The 18,823-nt window shown below is 46.9% G+C and overlaps 1 protein-coding gene across 1 annotated transcript; it reads left to right on the plus strand.

The window, feature by feature from the left end:
* Positions 1-7,577: 7,577 nt before the first annotated feature.
* On the plus strand, positions 7,578-18,167 carry LOC128274391 (open rectifier potassium channel protein 1). The gene is made up of 7 exons (XM_053012586.1): positions 7,578-7,875; positions 14,319-14,498; positions 14,561-14,682; positions 14,767-15,122; positions 15,256-15,403; positions 16,137-16,652; positions 16,725-18,167. The coding sequence occupies exons 1-7, from the start codon at positions 7,734-7,736 to the stop codon at positions 17,871-17,873; spliced, it is 2,613 nt and encodes an 870-aa protein (XP_052868546.1). The 5' UTR covers positions 7,578-7,733; the 3' UTR covers positions 17,874-18,167.
* Positions 18,168-18,823: the final 656 nt, after the last annotated feature.

Here is an 18,823-nt window from a genome sequence, read left to right on the forward strand (position 1 = left end):
CGTACGGCCAGTTTCACAATATCACGAGAACGACTAGTTGGCAAGACGGCGCGGTTGAGTCATGTTTGACGTATTTCAACATGTTGTGCGAACTGTCAAAATCAGCTGATCCTAGTTCACGCATACTCGGGCAATCCGTATAACAGTTCAGAAGCAAAAAAGGGTTGCGATTTCAAACATTTCGATGAGAAATTTTCAACAACGTGTTGCAGTTTGGTAGGGTAAATTTTGTTCTCCAGGAATCCTTCATCCTTCCTTCAAGTTTTATTAAAGTTTCCAGTATTGTAAACGATTCTTTCAGTTCAAGATTGTTTACTTTTCCTCCCTTTAGTAAAGGGGGTTTATTCCGCCTTTGTTAGTCTGGCGTCTCATGATAACAAAATCAATGTTTTTTAAATGACCAAGAATATTTGATAAGAGGGTAATTAACAGAAAACTGTGTTATGCAGTGTTTGCTGATTTTGGAGAAATTTTAGGGTAGCTCATACATGGATATTTTGGGAATTGGGAAGGTTTTTCAAATGTCTGCCTGCGAATGATCTACCGACCATTAGACTGAAACTGTTTGAATTCGAATAAATATCCCATGAAAACGGTTCCGGACTATCGCAGCTGTGCGATGATTGTCCGTTGCATCTGGAATGAACGATATGGATGATAAAAATAAAAGTAATCATGTGAATGAAAATCTGATTTGATCGATTGATTGATCCAAGGTCATGCTTGGGTATTGGATGAGCATCGTCGAACCGTTTTGTTTCTCATTGTATTCTCGATGACCAACCGGCACAACCGAGGGCTTTGGCATTCAGTTTTGAGATTTGACGATGTGGGACAATGAGCCGAACTCAGATTTAATTCACTCAACCATAGGATATGACAATAGAATCATGGGCTGTGTCAGGGTCAGGGCAAACCCGTGAACCTCTGGTAAGCCCTTCGTTATTGAACATGGTTTGACTATTGATACTTTTTCTACTTTTTTAACATTCGTGACAGAGTCGGAGTCACCTCTGGCTAGAGTCCCCAAGCTTCGGTTTATAAGTGCTGTGTCTTCGTAGATACTATTTGAACATCCGTGTCGATATCTGGAAATAAGAAGACCCAATACACGGCCACTCTAAACAATTAATAGGAAATAATAGAATAATAGTGTAGATGTCGATCCACTTTGGAAAATTCTTATCGTATCGTAGCGTTTGGGCGAAGGGAACACCACTTGAGTGAGCATCGTCGGCATTTTGTTATATCTTCTTTGTTTGAATCATAGAAATATTTGTCACCTACCCTCTCATGCCAATCGAATCTTGCGTAACGCTCCTGTGGTCCATTGTAAGCACACGACCAGTGGTATTTTGCGCTGTTCCAAAACTGCTTATTTACTTGCTTATCACGGGTCAGATGGTCATTAGCTCCGAGTTCACATTTCTTAGGCCATTCGGTACCAACTCGAAGTGACCTAAGACTGACGATAACGGCCCGATTGCCAGGGCTCAGTTTGCAGGCTGCATTAACGTAAGCGCTCTTTGTGTCTTCTGTGACCAGTCTTTAGCGGGTGATCGCATATGCAATGATAAATCGATTCTTAGGTCAGCGCAGCAATGCTAACCGGCGTGAGTAACTCCATCACGGTGACACTTTGTGATAATACCTGCCGTATGATAAGCACGGCCAATACGGGGACGCCGGTGAGCGGTTGGTCACCTGTTGGATATCCTCTTCTTTGTGAGGAATATAGATGACCCAATCCATAGCATACATCATATATTACCTTGAACTTGGAAGACTGCAATCCGACACAACCCCTTGTTAGTGGTGGCTTAGAGTACATAAGGAAGCCGGTGTAAAGGACGTAATGCAGTTCTCCGTGGCCTCCACCAGAAAGCTAATCAAGTGTACCCCAGCTAAAGGACACTCGGGGTTTGCGCTCGACAATCGAGACTCTCGTATCCGTTAACGAAACCCAGCGTAGTGACATGTGCTGTAGTGTGAACTTCGTTTATCACAATTTACGCCTCTCTCCACCCACCGTGTGTCTGCCCAGGGATTTGCGTAACACTCATTGAATGCTCACACATGCTCTTCTCATACATATATAGTACAAAGTTGGCACTCCGGCGGCTATCAGCTTGCTTTTCGCGCGTCGATGTCTCGGGCGCGCAGGAAGATCGCTCGACGCTCGTCAGTGTTTTGTAGACCTCGCCCATGTGGCCTCAGTCTGATCGATTGAGTCCGACCAGAGCTCGTGCAGAGGGGCGAGCTTCCGTCGTGCCTCGCAGTCGATCAGTAGCAGCCGGTCGTTCGGTTCGGCGCAAACGGTGTCCGCCCTGTCTAATGCTTGGCGACCCGTAGCTGGTCGATGCGCGGGTTCTTTTTGTGGCTAAATGCGTCGAGACATCATTTGGTAGCTTGGAGCGGTTACACCAGTGAGTATCAGTTGATCCTGCGTACATACTATATTCTTAAAGTCGATAAAGCGCGCCGTTGTGCAGCCATGAATGAAGTTTGTTTATGCAATTTGTGTAGTAGTGCATGGCTCGAGTGTCCCCCGATCGAGATCGCACTTGGAGACACGTTGTTCAAGACAGAAATTATCGACACTTGCTACCCGAAAGCTGCTTATCAGAATCGCAAGCGAGTGTCCGGCGTTCTCACTGGTTCAGTCGTTGGTTTGACTTGATAAATAGCGACACCAGAACGCGATCGCGGTGGTGTGCTCTGGAACCGTCGAGGAATAGTGTACCATCGGTTGCGAGTGGTTAATCTAATTAGTGAATCGGTAATCATTTTCGTGCGTCATAAAAGTGTAAAGTGAGTGTTACTTTGATGCAAATCCCATTTCAAGTTTCTGCTGGTCCTACTAGAAATGGTCGGTTTAATGAGTTGCTGCTGGTTCGGGCATCCGATTCCAGTCGCCGCTAAGTTGTTCCGGTCGAGGGCCGTTTGAGAATCGTGATCTATCACGATGTCTCAAAAAACCAGTCAACGAAAAAGCATTGGAAAAAGCAGAACCAACTTCACGAACTCTCCTCAGTTCAGCGTTGAGTAGTTCCCCTAAAACCGTTTCCAAAAACCCTTCCCCAGCTGGCTGGCGGTTGGAGCATAGCATTGACGGTGACCGTAGAATTTGTTTTTCTTGCTAAGGACTAAAACGTCGAACACCTGTAGTGCTAGCGTGCGGGCTAGGGCGACAGCAACACATTTCGAAGTGCGCCACTGGCCAAAGGTACACTTTTATCACCGTGCGCACTTATTGATACGAGCACACAATTAAACTGCACTCGCACAAACTCGCTGCACGTACAATTAGTGTAGTTGCTGGTGCTCGGTTTATAACCCGCGCCGTGCTTTTAAAGTTCCCTCCGGCCGATCGACTTCTAGTTCTCTAATCAGCACCCCATTTGTCAGCACGAACCAGCCACCCATCAGTAGCTGGGTGCCGTTTAGTGGTGCTTATCGCCACTTGCGCCGCAAAGTTGATGATCCCATGGCTGTGTGGCTGACACTGTGCTGTGGGCCGAAAGGAAACGTTTCCAGAACAAGAACGACGTATCGACAGATTGTGCCGTGTGGTTAGAATCACAATAATGTTCGAGCGTGTGTGTTTCGTGTTAAATCCATCCAGGTTAACCAGGTTGTAGCGTGGCGACTCCGTTAGGTTAGTGTCTTGTGTGATTATCATTTTGCGGCAATTGTTCAATCGGTAGAAATTCCTGTTGAGAACACACTTCCAGATGGGTCGTCGCAGATGCTCGACGCATACCATATGGGTAAATAAAGCAGACTCCGTCGGCGTCAACATACTGTGTCGATCTGGCAGCGCACGTTGCGGTGGTCATTTGGCCAGCTAAGGTTTGTTTGGGTTTTCACTCTGAGTGTGGAGACAGTTTTGGTACAGTGCATACCAGTTCGCATCAGCATAGCTCGTCTCCATTCACGCATCAGTCGAGTGTATCATGTTCCAACGAACTTTAACGAGACCATCGTCGAGCGTTTACCTCGGTTAGATGATCTTAATCTGGAGCGTCAGAAGCGCGTGGGCACAGTGCTCGTTTCTCATCTTCATTAACTGTCTGGCGAAATGTTCTGTGCATGAGAGCTATCACTAGAGCGTCTGAAAGGTTGCAGGCAGAAACAAATGCAACCCAGCACCAGGCTGATGAAGTAGAGCCGGTGGCTGGCTTATTAGTTCCGATTACCATCTTTCGATTGCATCTGCGCGATCAGTTGAGTGCGTGTTCTCGAGCAAGTCTACACGATAGCTGCCCCGTACGGCAACGCATTGTGAGTCGAGTATTGCATTCTTCGCCAATTTGAAAGATATGGCCTTACCGGTTGAAATAAGAGCCCCGAATCGAGCATCCTCAAGTTCATAGGGTCCATAGGGTTCAAATTACAGTTTTCACACACCTTTTTCACCAGAGCTCTCTCTTTCTCTTTTCTGGCACAACTTGCCTGTGGCGAAGTGAGGTCACCATTCAAGTCATTCTGTTTTCCTGTGCCATTGAGAATTCAGCATATCTCAAGCAGCACTATCGATGTTAGGTTAGGACTACCACCTACAGATAAAAAAACCCAACTTTGCGTCCAATGCCACATGAATTATACGGTGACCTTGCTGGTGCTAGTGTGGGAGATTGAAGTGCCGAATCACGAAAGCAAAAAAATAGAGTACTGTTCACTTGCCATTGCCTTTGGCTAGTCGAATGAGACGCCATGGGGTAATAAATAATCATTTGTCCGATGCGTCTGGTAGAATGTTTCTCATAGACGCGTCACTCATCGCCATTCGGTCCGTAACTGGAACGCCCGACAACATCTGAGTGCAATAATCCATAAAAAATCTGAATTGGCTGAGACAATCGATAAGGATAATCAACCCAATCGGCAGCTGATGGATGACCATTGTTAGGCAGTAAAAAGAAAGTGTAACGATCGGAAGCTTTGTGATAACCGACATGCCGCTGATAAGGTCGGTGAATCCAATGTCAATCACCGGCTGACGTGCGGCATTACGATGGTTAAGGGGGGGTTGTAAAGCGGCAACCCTTGAACACCTCAACGGCGCACCGTAACGAGTGTTATGGTTGTTGGAACTGGAACTATGAGATAATCTTACTTCACAAGACGCTATCGGTAAGGCAGACGTCACGGCCTTTAAGAAGTTGCGGTAGTTGGCGTTAGAACTAGAGCAGCACGGTTCAAGTGCCAATAAATGTCACCGCAGACGTGGAACCGATATCCATCGCGGTTGACCTCCGTCCATCTTCGGCCCACGTGTTTTGATAGATTCACGGGAAACAGTTGAATATAAATTGTTGTCAAAAAGAAACGGAAGCCAGAAGATTGTAGGATTTTTTGGGTGACCACGTGACTAAGGGCAGTCAAATAAAAAACCTCGAAGACCTTTGAAGGACCTGACGTTTCACAGAGAAACCACACTGAAGGTGTTGTTTTTGTTCGTTTTTTAATATAAAACTCCTGAGTTGACGGCCTGTCGGCGGTGTTTTGTGCCGTCAATGTTAAATTTAAACAATGTACTCCCTGAATGTTTAAAAGCAACATATGTGAGCTATCTTTTAGGGCCGTTTGTAAAAACAGTATTTGAGCAAAATTGGTAAGTTTAGTGTTTGCGAAAAAAATGATCAATAGCTTACTTTGATGATCAATACCTGTCAACCAGCCCACCCAGAACCGCTTTTATCTCTGACGTGTTATGTTTTTTTCAAATTTCTAATATCAAAAGATTGAAGCATGAGCACGGCGCGGAACCTTATTGGATGCGTCGTCAGGCGGTGGCGCACTGCTCTAGTGTTGAATATTTTACGATGTCAGTTGGCGAAGTATCGCCTTCGCTCACGTACCAAAATCGTTGACGTGATTTCGAATAATGCGACCAAGGCTTAGAAAGACGTCGTGAAAACGACTCCAAACCCCTTGAGTACGGACGTGCGCGAACGGCCCCGGACTGAAGATGAATTTGATAATCATCGTTCTTTATCTAAACTTTGTACTTTGCCCGTTTGCGTGTGACAGAAACTGTTTTGCACCTCGCGCGTACAGCGTTTGGAAAATGGCCATCATCCTTCGTGATCGTGAATCTGAAAAACATTAAAACTTAAGAAACCTAGATCGACTCGACGCTAGATCCAGTTGATGGATAGCATGGTGGCAGGAAATTACTTTAACCGCAATTAACGTAAAGTTCTACTCGCTCTTCGAGCTTTATCCTTAAATCGTGAGAATCGCGCGTTTACTTTGCGCAAGGAGTGATAAGGATGGGAATTAGCACACAATTGCAGCCTGTTCGTGGGGTTTTTGATTTTTTTCCCCGTTTCCTTCTCCGTACCCATTCCAGGGCCCCCGGAGTGCACCGAGCACAGTGAGCAATCTGGTGAGGGCCGATTCTTCTAATCTGATACTGCGGACGTCAAGATCAGCCGATCAGCCGAGGCCGAGCCTCTAGGGAGCCGTGCACGCAGGAAGCAACCGACCGACCGACCGATCGACCGACGACGTGTGGCGCTGTGTGGGAGGGAAATGTACTATGGCATACCCTGAAAGCTTGATCAAATCCGTTCCCGTGCCGCTCTACGTACGCATACTGCTGTTGCTGCTGTTGCGATTAGATTTACCGGAAAGAGCCCCTCCATTATCGCCTATCGAAAGTGTGGCAGCCGCGGCCGCTTGATGACTATTGCTTCTAAGGAAGGCGCACACGCACACGTGTGTGTGTGTAGATGTTAAATGTTCCGAATTACCCGGTAACGTGGCGGGCAGTGTGAAAATTGGCGAGAACTTTGCACCGTTGTCGCTGGGTCTCTATTTGTTCGCGAACTTGCGGACGCGCGCAGCCGCTCGCACACACACACACGGATCCGGATCGTCGGATCGCCGATTGCGATTGGCGATCTCCGGCAGCGCTCGCTGGGAGGCAACTGGATCGCCAGGCTGAAGGCGATCGATCGAATCACGAAGCGAATAAATATTCCGTGAAGTGATAAGTGATTATATAAAATACGATACGCGCGGGTGCAGTGTGTGCCAGTGTTCACACTACCAGCCTCTCGAGCGCACAATAAAGCGCCGTAAATTGTAGCAGCTCGGGCCAGTCGCGGGTTCGGGTGGGTCTCTAGCCCTAGTGAGTGAGCTGAAACCTCCAATCCGTGCTCCTTTCCGAATCCTCCGGCGTGATAAGTTGCTAGTTATCGTGCGTGGTCTGCTGGGCAGGACGGTGCACGTTTGCACCGATCCGTCAGGTAATAGGTCTGACGCATCGACGTTCAGGAACGCTGTACCCGGCGAGGCTGAGGTCTGTGAAGCCGGCGGTGGGCTTATCTATCCCTTCGGCGTACCCTGACGGTGGCAAGGACAGTGCGTGCACGTGTGTGTGACATCTTGAATCTCAGCGCAAGGTGAGACGCTACCAGCGCGCGGTAGTGCTCGATCGCGCCTGAAACGAACGGATCTGAACGGAACGGAGTGAGATCGGCGGCGTATGTGAGTGGAGGTAGTACCGGTGCGGTGTACTTCCTCAAAGTTTATTCCACCACCGGAGCAGGTGGAGTGATGGTGTAGCTGCTGTGATCCTCAACGTCGAAGCGACTGCGTGAAGTGGCGTTCTTCTACCCAAAAAGGGCAAACCGAATAAGTGCTTAGAGTAGACCGGAAAGTAAACCGGAAATAGTGCGTGCGTGCAAGGCCAGGACGTTCTAGCGATCGAATGACCCGGCATGACGTTCAAGGAATGGTTCGCGTTGCTCCTGTTCTACGCAGCGTACCTGTTTCTGGGCGCCAGCGTGTTCTATCATGTCGAAAACGACCTGGAAACGGAACGCCGAGCCAAGGAGCTGGCCGAGAGGATCGAGATTAACGGTGAGCTTACGGGAAATTGCGGTACTGCAAAATCCGGCAAATCTGTCGTGATGTGGCCGAACACTAATCGGAAGACTTTTATTGATTTAATTAACACACACTCTTCCAACGTTTATTTATTTTTAATCAAATAATAATGACTTTCAATCGTCATCGATCACATCGATAAGTGATTTAAATGCCTTGTCTAAATATTATAAAAATGTTTCCATTTAAAAATATTGGCTGTTTAGATAATCATGCTCATCAGATAAAATTAGTTATTCATCTCCTAAATTTTCTTCAAATTTTATTCCCATTTAAGAGGCAAATAATGTCCTTCGACCGACGTTTGAGCTTTGGCGTAGCTTCGAAAGAACTGTCCAAATTTTGACGTTTGCCGACTGATCGAAAGTTGGCCCAGATACACGCAAGTCTTAATTAATAGTGTAATTCGCTTCTCCAAAGTCGGCTACCAAATAATTACCACAGCTGATCGGTTGTACGACCCCTTAAATTGTACCAAACGGTAACTTGCTGTGGTTGGAATGAATTGTTATTAGATTTTGGACTGTTATCGCTTATGGTTCGATTCCCAAGTCTGCTACCTGATCAGCTTCTGCAACGGAGGCAATTGTCGCCAATGAAGCGCTGGACACCTTGTGCAAGGACACCACCTTGTGTCCCGCAATAGTATCACATCCGGTATCTGGTTGGGAAGGTATCTGGTTATCCTGGGGATGGTTCTCTTTTCGGGGTCTAGATCCTTGGTATGATTTTAGTGGAGCAATCAGCCGTCACTGTTTTGCAGCGTACTAGGATCTTCATCCTTAGCAGCAGTTTCTGACGGGTATGCCAAGTAATTTGTTGAAATCGTGAACAGAGTGTGCCCAAATTTTTTTCATGTCACAAGTTAACAAGAATTTAGACCCATATCAATCAAACTTTGAAGACACACGGCTGCGGCAACTTCGTGCGATGTTCGACACCCTTTGTGATGAGGTTTTCGCCAGGGGCCAACTGAAAGGACGCACGATCAGATGATAGGATAACGCTAGCAGTCGTGGTGCATTACACGGCCATTGTACAATGCCACCGCTAATAATAGGCGAACCACTGAAGTCTCGGGATCGCAACCCCTTTCAACACACCCCTTGATCGTATCGGTGGCCGTAGGGCGGTGCCGAACCCATTCATCGTGATTCGAGCCAGGAGGAGACCAATTTCCGGTTCGGGTCGTAAATTATCAAATTACAACCCATGCGACACCGGTGGATCGTCATCTCGAGTGGTTTGTGCGCGATCTGTCGATCTTTGGTGTGGGGGAGGGGTTGGGGAGCAATTTAAATTCTAATGAACCTCTCGGCGTCCGACTGGAAGTTTATGGTCGGCGGGCAAAATCGATCCCGCATGGTCGCGCGCGACACCACGAGCGGCGGCGACGGCGTGGGGCGCGCAGGTGGCGTGCTCTCGGTGCTGTTGTTACACCTAACCTCACGCTCCGGCGCGAATGAAGAGGCCCGTGTTGAGTTGACTTGCCCGGAGGGTGAATTATCAGAGGCACCGGAGTGACGCGGGGGTGCCGTTTTCTGCTGTTGGCCTGCCCTGCACCATTTCTTATCACATGCTCTTGGCCGGCGAGGGTCAGTTTTTTGCATGCACGTGTTGCGCTGAATGCAGCGTGACAGTAGTAGGTGCACATATCTACTTGAAATTGCCGTTGAACTGTTGGTTGTTTTCTTGGCGTGTGTTTACCGTCATGCCGGTGGGCTGCAGCGGAAATAATGTGAAAATCGTGTTTTCAGAAACGACTATTTGTCATGTTTTATCAAGAGCACAATTGGAAGAAATTGAAAACGTTGTTCCGATGTGCTTCATTTACAGCTGTTTACAAGTACCTGTGACTCTGTGGAACGGTTCCAGGCGGGATTGTTAGCCTTCGCGCGAAAGTTTGTAGTGTTTCCAGATATCATTATGAACTCATCAACTAGAATGCGAAACTCTAAGTTGGTGGTAGAACACTAAACTTCGTTCTTCACTAAAAATATTATTCAAAATCTATTTCAATTTATATTTTGAAAATAAATTTACCAAAAATCAATATATGTTTATGAGTTACTTACTTACATCATGGCTAGATAGCATAAAACCCTTTTTTTAAATATAGTTGCTGTAGTATAGCATGTAAAACATTAAATTGGATATCATTCAATGTTTTCGTTTGGTTTTGCACGTTTGCAAACTTCACATGATGTCACAGGATAATTTATAGATCTTCTATAGCTATGTTTAATAATTATTAGTTTATTTATTTTGTCGTTGAAATCAACTTATTAAATAATATAACAATCTTAACTTATTAAATAATATGAAAATTAAATCTTTAAAACATAGCTGAAGTGATCTTATCATGGTATGGGAAACTTGACTGTTTTGGGCCTTGTGGTTACACCTTAAAAAACCAAGCAACTGATAAGGACGATAGAAGTAAGAAACGCGATCTGTATGCTCATAAAGCGCTACTAGCTTAATTGAAAGTTTTTTTTCATTTTTTGTGCAAAAGAATAAACCCACTATCAAAACACTTTACAGGTTGTGTTCCTTAGTTTTTTCTTATGCACCAATATTTTAACATAACGATCTGATTGATCTGTAAATGATTTTGACCTCCAAAGAAACATGTTACTAAGGACAACTTACAAAAAAAGTGACACGCTGTTAAGTAATTGGCATTAGACATTAGTGTACAAACAACGTCTGGTACGTAGATTCAATGAATGGACAATAGAACATGGTCACGCACTGCATAACAGATAAGATATTTAAGTTTTTTGTTGAGTTATCGAACGAGTAATGTAAAAAAAGTGTTTTTTAAGAAGTGTTGGTTGGGCAAACACGTTGGTCAACTGCGTGGCCATCAGAACATTTTTAATTGAGCCTCACGCACCTGCTTAAGAAATAACCGTGGCATCTATCAACGCGCACTGATCCCGAAACTTGTGACGTGCATTTTTTATCGGCAAATAGCGTGAAGACAGCCGATACGCAGCCTCCGTACGCGAACCGTAGCGTCTCATCAGTACGGTTTTTGTCACGATCCGCGTCGACGGAGTGATGAAGTGATTGCAATCAAACAAGTAATCAGCCGACCCGACTAAATGGCTGCTCATTCACGTTAGTGTCAAGTGAGGTGCAATCAAAATCAGCATTTACAGCTGAACATGATTGTTTTGATTTGCATACTACAAAGCTGTCGCATTATTGCGCCCGGCCAAGTCAGCGTGACGCGTGGCAACGATTGCAACATTTTTGCGCCCACAAACGAGCGAAAGAGATGCGCGATGCGCCGATGCGAGCCAGTGCGAGAAGGAACGGGTCGGCGCAAATGAGACTGAAAGAGATTTCAACGCCGCACTAGCGAGGGGAGCACTTTAGCGTGTGGAGGTTGTGGAGTGACTTAATTAATTAGCGATTGGCGCGTGACCAGCGACTTATCTGCATCGGCAGCGATAGCGATCAAACATGTGGGCCCATAAATCAACGTGTGGAATGCGCGGCGACCCTATGAATATGGAGCATTCTAAATGCATTGCTGTGGGAGCTCGCCGTTAATAAAAAGAATCTGTTCAAAACGCTCTGCATCTCTCAGGAATGGTTGCTGTACAAATGGAGACATTCATGGTGTGAAAAATGCGCCCGGTGGTATGTGAACAAGTACTTATAAGCAGTACCAAAACATTGTGAACATAGGCGTAACAGGTTCTCTTTAAATAGTGTACATTATTAATTTCTGATTTGCGTTTCATCAGACTTCTTCATTAAAAGCTGTTACACTGTAGGTAACTAAAATTGACCTAAATGACTTGATCAGGCACTATCAGTTAGAGAAACTAATGGCCTAAGGCGAGTTGGGTATTTTGATTTAATTTTGCTTTGTGATAAGAAAATTAATCAAAATATTTGAAGCCTGCTTAGTTCTCTAAGTAAAATCTTTTAAAAACTACTCCTGACACGCATTATAGAGCACGTGAGCTCAAATAATATTTTTCAAATCCAACAGTTGGGTTTCAGATCAGGACACTCAACAAGACTACAACTAACCAGAGTTATAAACCATTTAAGAAAAGCTAAATCTGAAACTAAATCGACAGCCATCGTCGTTTTAGCCGTAGAAAAAGCATTCGATAGTGTTTGCCACTATGGACTGCTACACAAAATGCATAAACTTAATTTCCCACTATACATACTAAAAATACTAAAAAGTTATCTCAACAACAGAAGATATCATGTACTTGTCAACAACACGCTCTCTGCATCTTTTAATGCCCCAGCTGGTGTCCCTCAAGGAAGCATCCTTTGTCCTTCTTTCTATTTTATATTTACGTCCGACATTCCAAACACAAGAGCGTGTGAAGTGGCAATATATGCTGACGATACAGCCCTTATATCAACAAGCAAGGTAACCAAACCAGTGATTAAAAATCTACAAAAAATCGTTAATTCATATAAAAATTATTACAATACTTGGAAGATAGAAATCAATCCCTCAAAAGTACAGGCTATATTTTTTCCATATAAATTCAGCAAGCAAGTTCTCCTCCTTCATGGACAAAATATCATTATAGACAATCAAAATATGTCATGGTCTTCTCACATCAAGTACGTAGGACTAATACTGGACAACAAACTTAACTACCGTTCACACTTAGAAATGTTACACCTAAAAAAACTAGACATACTCATCAAACTACTTTACACGTTAATCAACAGAAAATCAAAACTAAACTTTGCAAATAAACTTCTCATATACAAAACCATTTTTCTCCCTCCCTTAACCTATGCCTCTACTCTGTGGTCGAAATGCTCCAAAACTAACTTCCAGTCAATACAAATCAGATTCTCAAAATGATCCTCAATTTATACTGGAGAACACCAACGAATCTGGTCCTAAAACATGCTGGCGCGCATAGACTATCGTTCGAAATTAACAAACTAAAAGAAGCCCTAATCAATAGATGCAATAATTCCATCCATCCGACAATTCCAAGAGCTAAATATCTGAAGCTTTTGAAGCTGAATAGTTGTAAGATGTTGTTCAGTAATCAAAAACTTTGAGTTCTTTTCTGATACACAAAACATCATTTTGCTTGCTACCTTTTGCTACAAAACATAGGCTTACAGGAAGCAATAGTATGTTGGCCATATCTTTCTCGTCCAACCTCGAACCGGTACGATAACTGGTAGTCGCGTCAGTTTGGCGCTCCGTGTGAATTGGTGGTTAGCTTCGTGCAGTTAGCACCTGGCTTCGTGAAAAAGTTTTGTAGATCCGATCCGTTTTTTTTTTCACTACACGAGTGACAACGATTTAGAACGGTGCCAGTGGCACGAAAATGTTACTGGATTTCGTTGGACCTGGGACCGGACCTGCACGTAATCGGTCGTCATGCGCGATGCTCGCTTGCAAAGTGGACCACGGACTGTTTGGATTGGATGAAATCATGCACATTGGATCGAGGGGATCCGGCGTGATTTTCGCACGTAAGGTGCAACCGAACTGAAGCTCTTTACGATTCGTTAGCACCGTTGTTCTAATCGAATTGGAGGCTAACGAGAAAACTGTCAATAGACCGGCCATGCTCGTGGCCAGTGTGTGAACATTGTTGTAGATCGCATGCTGTTCTATGTTACCGGGTGACTGTCTGGCTGAATCAGATATTTTTATTGAACTGTGCGAAAGCTGTTACTGCAAATGGTGAAACAGTATGTGAACTGGTCCTGAAAATTCGAGACGATCAGCTTTGCTAACCGGTTAAACTTTCAGCGCTAAGTGTTGCCAATTGTCGTCCGTAAATGGCTACCTGAGGTAATTTCCCCGTCGGATGCTCTCCCTGCAACCTTCCGTCTGATAGAGTTCGCTGCTTTTTGATTGGCATTTGCCAGATGAATCACAAGCAACAATATTTTTATTGTATATAACAATATACAACAACTATTTTTTAACTGCACACATTTATTTTAACCAATGGACACGTGTCTGGACTTGGTCTAATGTCTGAGGTGAAAATGTAAGCTCGCTTATCTAAACATTCATATGACATTCTGTCGTCTGTCTTGTGTTCTGCCCAGTTATAAGCTATACTTTTGTTTAGGATTCAATCTTTGGTAGACCTTGTGACTTACGATTAATTCAATTAATAAAACTCAGATCCGAAAATGTTTTTTTGTCCACTCAGTGGCTTTCGAACTTCCCAAATCCAAAGAGACTTTTGGAATGATAACAAATTGGGTACAAGAATGTGATGGTCTTTGTATGGGCAGCTCTTAGCAAACTTTATTTTGCAATGGCTCATTCGCCGTTAGTGTGACACCTCAATGGAACCACACCTTCATTATTTTCTATTTGTGTCCTGCTTTTAATTCCTTTACCGCTTGTCGACCACTTTTTTTCTTCCGACAACATCCAGAAATGCTCGTCAAATATCTTTCCCCTGAGGATGCGAGCCTACAGCGCGAGCTGATCGGGCAGCTGGACGAATACTGCAAGCGAAGCGTGACGAACTACACCGAGGACGAGTACGTTCCGCCCTACGATTGGGATTTTTACCACTCGTTCTACTTCGCGTTCATCATATGCTCTACCGTCGGTAAGTGCGCCTTGCGTCCTACGTGAAGACAGCAATACTAACGCACTCCTGGCACATTGCAGGGTACGGCAACATCTCACCGCACAACACATTCGGGAGAATATTCTTGATCTTCTACGCCCTCATCGGTCTGCCCGTGAATGGGTTCTTCTTCGCGTACGTCGGCGAGTTTTTCTCCCGCGGGGTAAGAGTGACGGACGAGCTGATCCATCCCTCCGCCGGGTCCGCCTAATCGGTTCGATTAATTTAAACACCCATTTTGTTTCAGTTTGTCCGGCTTTACGAGCGCTACAAGGCGTACAAGCTGTCGGCCAACGCCGGCTACGTGCCGCGGAGGATCAACTTGATCGGACAGATCATCCTGTACCTTATACCGGGTGTGATCATCTTCATCTTCGCGCCGGCCTGCGTGTTCAGCTACTTCGAGCAGTGGCCGTACGATGTCTCGGTGTACTACTCCTTCGTGACGCTGACGACGATCGGGTTCGGCGACTTTGCGGCCTCGTTTCAGTCCTCCCAGCCGCACGAGTTCGGCGACCTGTTTACGGTCTACCAGATATTCATCATCCTGTGGTTCTTCACCGGGATCGGATACATTTTCATGATACTCGGATTTATTGCCAAGTGAGTGCCGTGGCGTCTGAGGGATGTCTGAGTCGATCGTCAATCGAGACCAGACCGAGATCAAATCTTTTGTGTCCCTCCCAGCAATCCAGCAGGTTTGATGGATTCGTTTTCTCCGCGTTTCTCGTTTCAGGGGTATTTCGCATAAAAAGATTCAGCGGCTAGAGAAGGCGCTAGCATCGAATCTGATCGAAACTCAGTCGCGCGTCTGGAACGGTGTTACCAAAGATATAAGCTACCTGCGGAAAATCCTGAACGAAGTCTACATGCTGAAGTTCAAGGTAAGGTGCTCTGTGGTGGGGCATCGGTACTGCTCGGATTGTATAGAGTGAGCGAGTCCATCTAGTGTTTGGATTCAGCGAAGATGGGACGCAAAATATCGGTTAAGGGACGCTTACGGCGGTTACTTTTTAATTTTCGGCAGAAAATTAAGAACCAAAATTCGCACCAAACAGTCACTCTTTATGAGTGCATTGGCTTCTCTTGCCCGACGTGTGGGTTTTTCAATTTCGTACAGTTTGAGTTGAAGACTAACCACTTTGGAAATAAGTTTTTAATATTCCTCTGTTTTCTGCAAGCGTCTAGTGTCCCATTTCGTAGATGTCACAGTATTTCACAGTTTACACTTTATGTTTACAATTCCCAAAAAGGAAGTTTGACGTTTTAAAAGTCAAGGAATCGGTAGTTTAAAATCCAAACACTAGATGCATCACCCTCACCCAGTATCCTCGAACGAACTCGACGTTCGATGTTTGCTTGTGCTGACGGAGTTCTTTCTCGCCACAAACTCGAACTCGGGGCCTGCAAGTTAGCAGCCGTCCGGTAATGGGCGAAATTACTCACTCAAATAATAATATCTTCCCCTGCCTTCCTCCACTGGACAGTCGCGAAACGCGGCGGGGTAAGCGCGGCCGGGCCAGCGGCTTTTTCTGGCTCGGGCCGGGAGTAGCGGGATAAGCGCAGTGGGGCTTGTTGACTCATTAGCTCCGTTTTGCTGTTTGTTGCCTCTTGCAGCCCGTGTACGACGAGCCCTGGGATCGCTGGCAGAGCGCGGTCTGCAAGGGTAGGTCCGCCTCCTGTCCGGAGCTTTCCTTGTACCGGTCACCGTCATCGCCAACCACTCGGCGGCGGCGCGCCAACTCGGAAAGTGCTGTCACGCTGGCGGACCGGAAGTTAACCGGACCGGGGTCGCTGGTGCGCCGGCTTTCCGATACGGACCTGCAGCGGATCAACCGCGAGAAGACGTTCGGTGTGCAGGCGTTGGTGCAACCGGCCGAGCTGTTGGCGCGTGTCGTGACGGCCCTCGGCAACATCACCGCCAGCCCGGACGATGACCAGAGCATCCTGGAGCGAGCGTCCCTGAACGCCGGTGTCAACTGCTTCTCCGACTCGCAGATACTGGCCAGCGAGCGGACCTGGTCGGGCTGGTCGATCAATGGGTCCGACAAGAGCGCCTACCTCACGGCGCCGCCCATGATGAGACCGAGGGCAGCGTCCGACATAGGAATGCAGCTTCACGTGCCGCCAGAGGTAAGTGACCGAAGCGACCCTCGAGAGAGAGAGAGAGAGCGATCGCCAGCTAATGTTTACCACGCTCAACAGGACGCCAACGAGTGGACGTGGAGCGGAGGCGATAATAGCCAGATTCAGCAGATCATGCAGATCCGCCAGAAGGTGAAGCAAAAGGATAACCTGCTCCGTGCGGCCCTGTCGAAGAATGCGCCGTACGGGTCGAACCTCACGATAAACGTTCCGCCAATGCTCGCCGAGGAAGGCAAAACGGTGTCAACGGTCAACCGGGGCATGCTGCAACGGCTTAATCCGTTCCGCAAGCGGTCAACCGCGACCGATAAGGCCCCCCGGTTGGACGTGGAGGCCGGTCCGGGTGGGCTGGAAGCGTACCTGTCGGCGAGCATCAAGGGCCGACGATCGATGTTCAACCTACCGACCAGTTCGTATCTGACGACGACATCGCGCGGCCGAGCCAGCATCCTGTCGATGCCACCGCAGCACGAGGAGCTGCTCGAAACCACCACGATCGGTGATCTGCTGAGGGCGCTGGAGCTGGTGCACCAGGAAGCCGTGGCACCGAGCAACACCTCGAACCGCCGGAACCGAGGCAGCTTCGCTTACAGCGACGGTTCACCCGGACGTCAGCGGAAAGCACCGCCGCTGACCGGTCAGACGGCCGTGCCTTCGTTGCTGACCCTGTTCACGCCTCCGATCGAGCCAGGTTCACGACGGGGCTCGCTGAAGCCTCCCCTCGGTAGGGCGGGCAGTGCGGAGCTACCACCGGCGGTGATACGGAGATCCTCGATCCGTCCACCGACGGGTGGCGGTGGCCCTGCGCTCGCCGCGGTTGCACCAACACCCAAGCCCAGTCGGCGTCGGTTCAGTGTGCGACCATCGAATCTGGCCTATCCGCCGGGACACTGTCCACGTCCGGTCGGTCCCGAGCAACTGGGAACCCCGTACCTGAACTCGTCCTCCCAGTCGCTCCACAATCTGCCGACGACGACACTGCAGCGGCGGCTCTCGGCCCGACCGAGTCCCCTGGCCACCGCCGGCCAGTTGCCGGCCCAGCTGATGGTGCCATCGGCGGTGGGAGCCGCACCCGCAAGCCCGTACCGCTGGAGGCCGAGCTTGAGTCGGTCGGATTCGGACCAATCGGCCGTGCCGATCGGTCAACCGGTTAATCCTATCCCTCGCAACCGGCACAGCAGCCTATCGAATCTTTTCGACAGACGCTAGACAGAACGGGGCGGTTCAGGACGATCCAGGGACCAAGGGCGCCAGACGTGGGAACGTATCAGTATTGTCGCCAGCGGAAAAAAGAAAGGTTGTTTACATATTCGTTGTTATTTATTAAGCCCCAGTCGTTGCCATTCGTGAAAACATCCAGTCATTAGTGAGGTAGTAAGGTAGCTAGCAGACGTGGTGCAGGCTGGTTTGGCGACAAAGTGGCGTGACGATGGTAGGAAATGTTCAAAGTTCAAGTCGCTGCTTGAACAGATATTCGGTAGTGCGGCAATGTATTATGACTCACGGAAGTATGATAGCTGTTAATTGAACTAAACTAAAACTAAAATAAATTGCAACCGAAGCGATACTCGACGACGAGCCTTCAAAGCCTTTCGCCTTTCTTTCGCCGGACGCGGTGATATGGTAAGCTGTTCCGTCAAGCCCGGCTTCGGGTTCTTGTAATCTGGGCGGTTTGCAGCTCCATCCAAGGATAGTTCTGTAGTCTTTCATCAAACCACCAAAGAAGATTTCTGGAAAAACGTTCTTGGGCAAGAAATTTATTACATCTTAACTTTCTTTTGATACTGGGTTGTTCAATTCAAGTCTTACGGTTCACTGTCACCGTATTGTTTTACAATGGAAAAATCCAGTATTGTACAGTGATTGAATTTTTAATTTGGGAAGGTTTAAAAGCAAAGGAAATTTACAAACGAATGTTGAAAGTGTTTAAGGACTCTTCGCCTTCAATAAGTAGAGTAGAAAGATGGGATGCTGAATCCATGAAGACGATCCACGCACAGGAACTTCCAAAACATTAGCAACAATTGAAGTCGTAGGAAAAATACAGGATATCGTATTTTTCGATATCGTATCGAGATTTAGTAGAAGCCGTAGGCATCTCATTGGGTAGTGTAAGCAATCTTTTGACTGAAGTATCGATATTCAGAAAGTTGCCTGTA

The sequence above is a fragment of the Anopheles cruzii genome, chromosome 3 (assembly GCF_943734635.1).
Source record: "Anopheles cruzii chromosome 3, idAnoCruzAS_RS32_06, whole genome shotgun sequence".
Lineage (NCBI taxonomy): Eukaryota > Metazoa > Arthropoda > Insecta > Diptera > Culicidae > Anopheles > Anopheles cruzii.

What these genes read in the sequence shown, in the direction of transcription:
- LOC128274391 (XM_053012586.1), top strand. Translation starts at nt 7,734, where the DNA reads ATGACGTTCAAGGAATGGTTCGCGTTGCTCCTGTTCTACGCAGCGTAC. An exon ending in GCGAGTTTTTCTCCCGCGGG is followed by an intron (nt 14,683 to 14,766) that starts GTAAGAGTGACG and finishes ATTTTGTTTCAG; the next exon opens with TTTGTCCGGCTTTACGAGCG. An exon ending in AGCTTCACGTGCCGCCAGAG is followed by an intron (nt 16,653 to 16,724) that starts GTAAGTGACCGA and finishes CACGCTCAACAG; the next exon opens with GACGCCAACGAGTGGACGTG.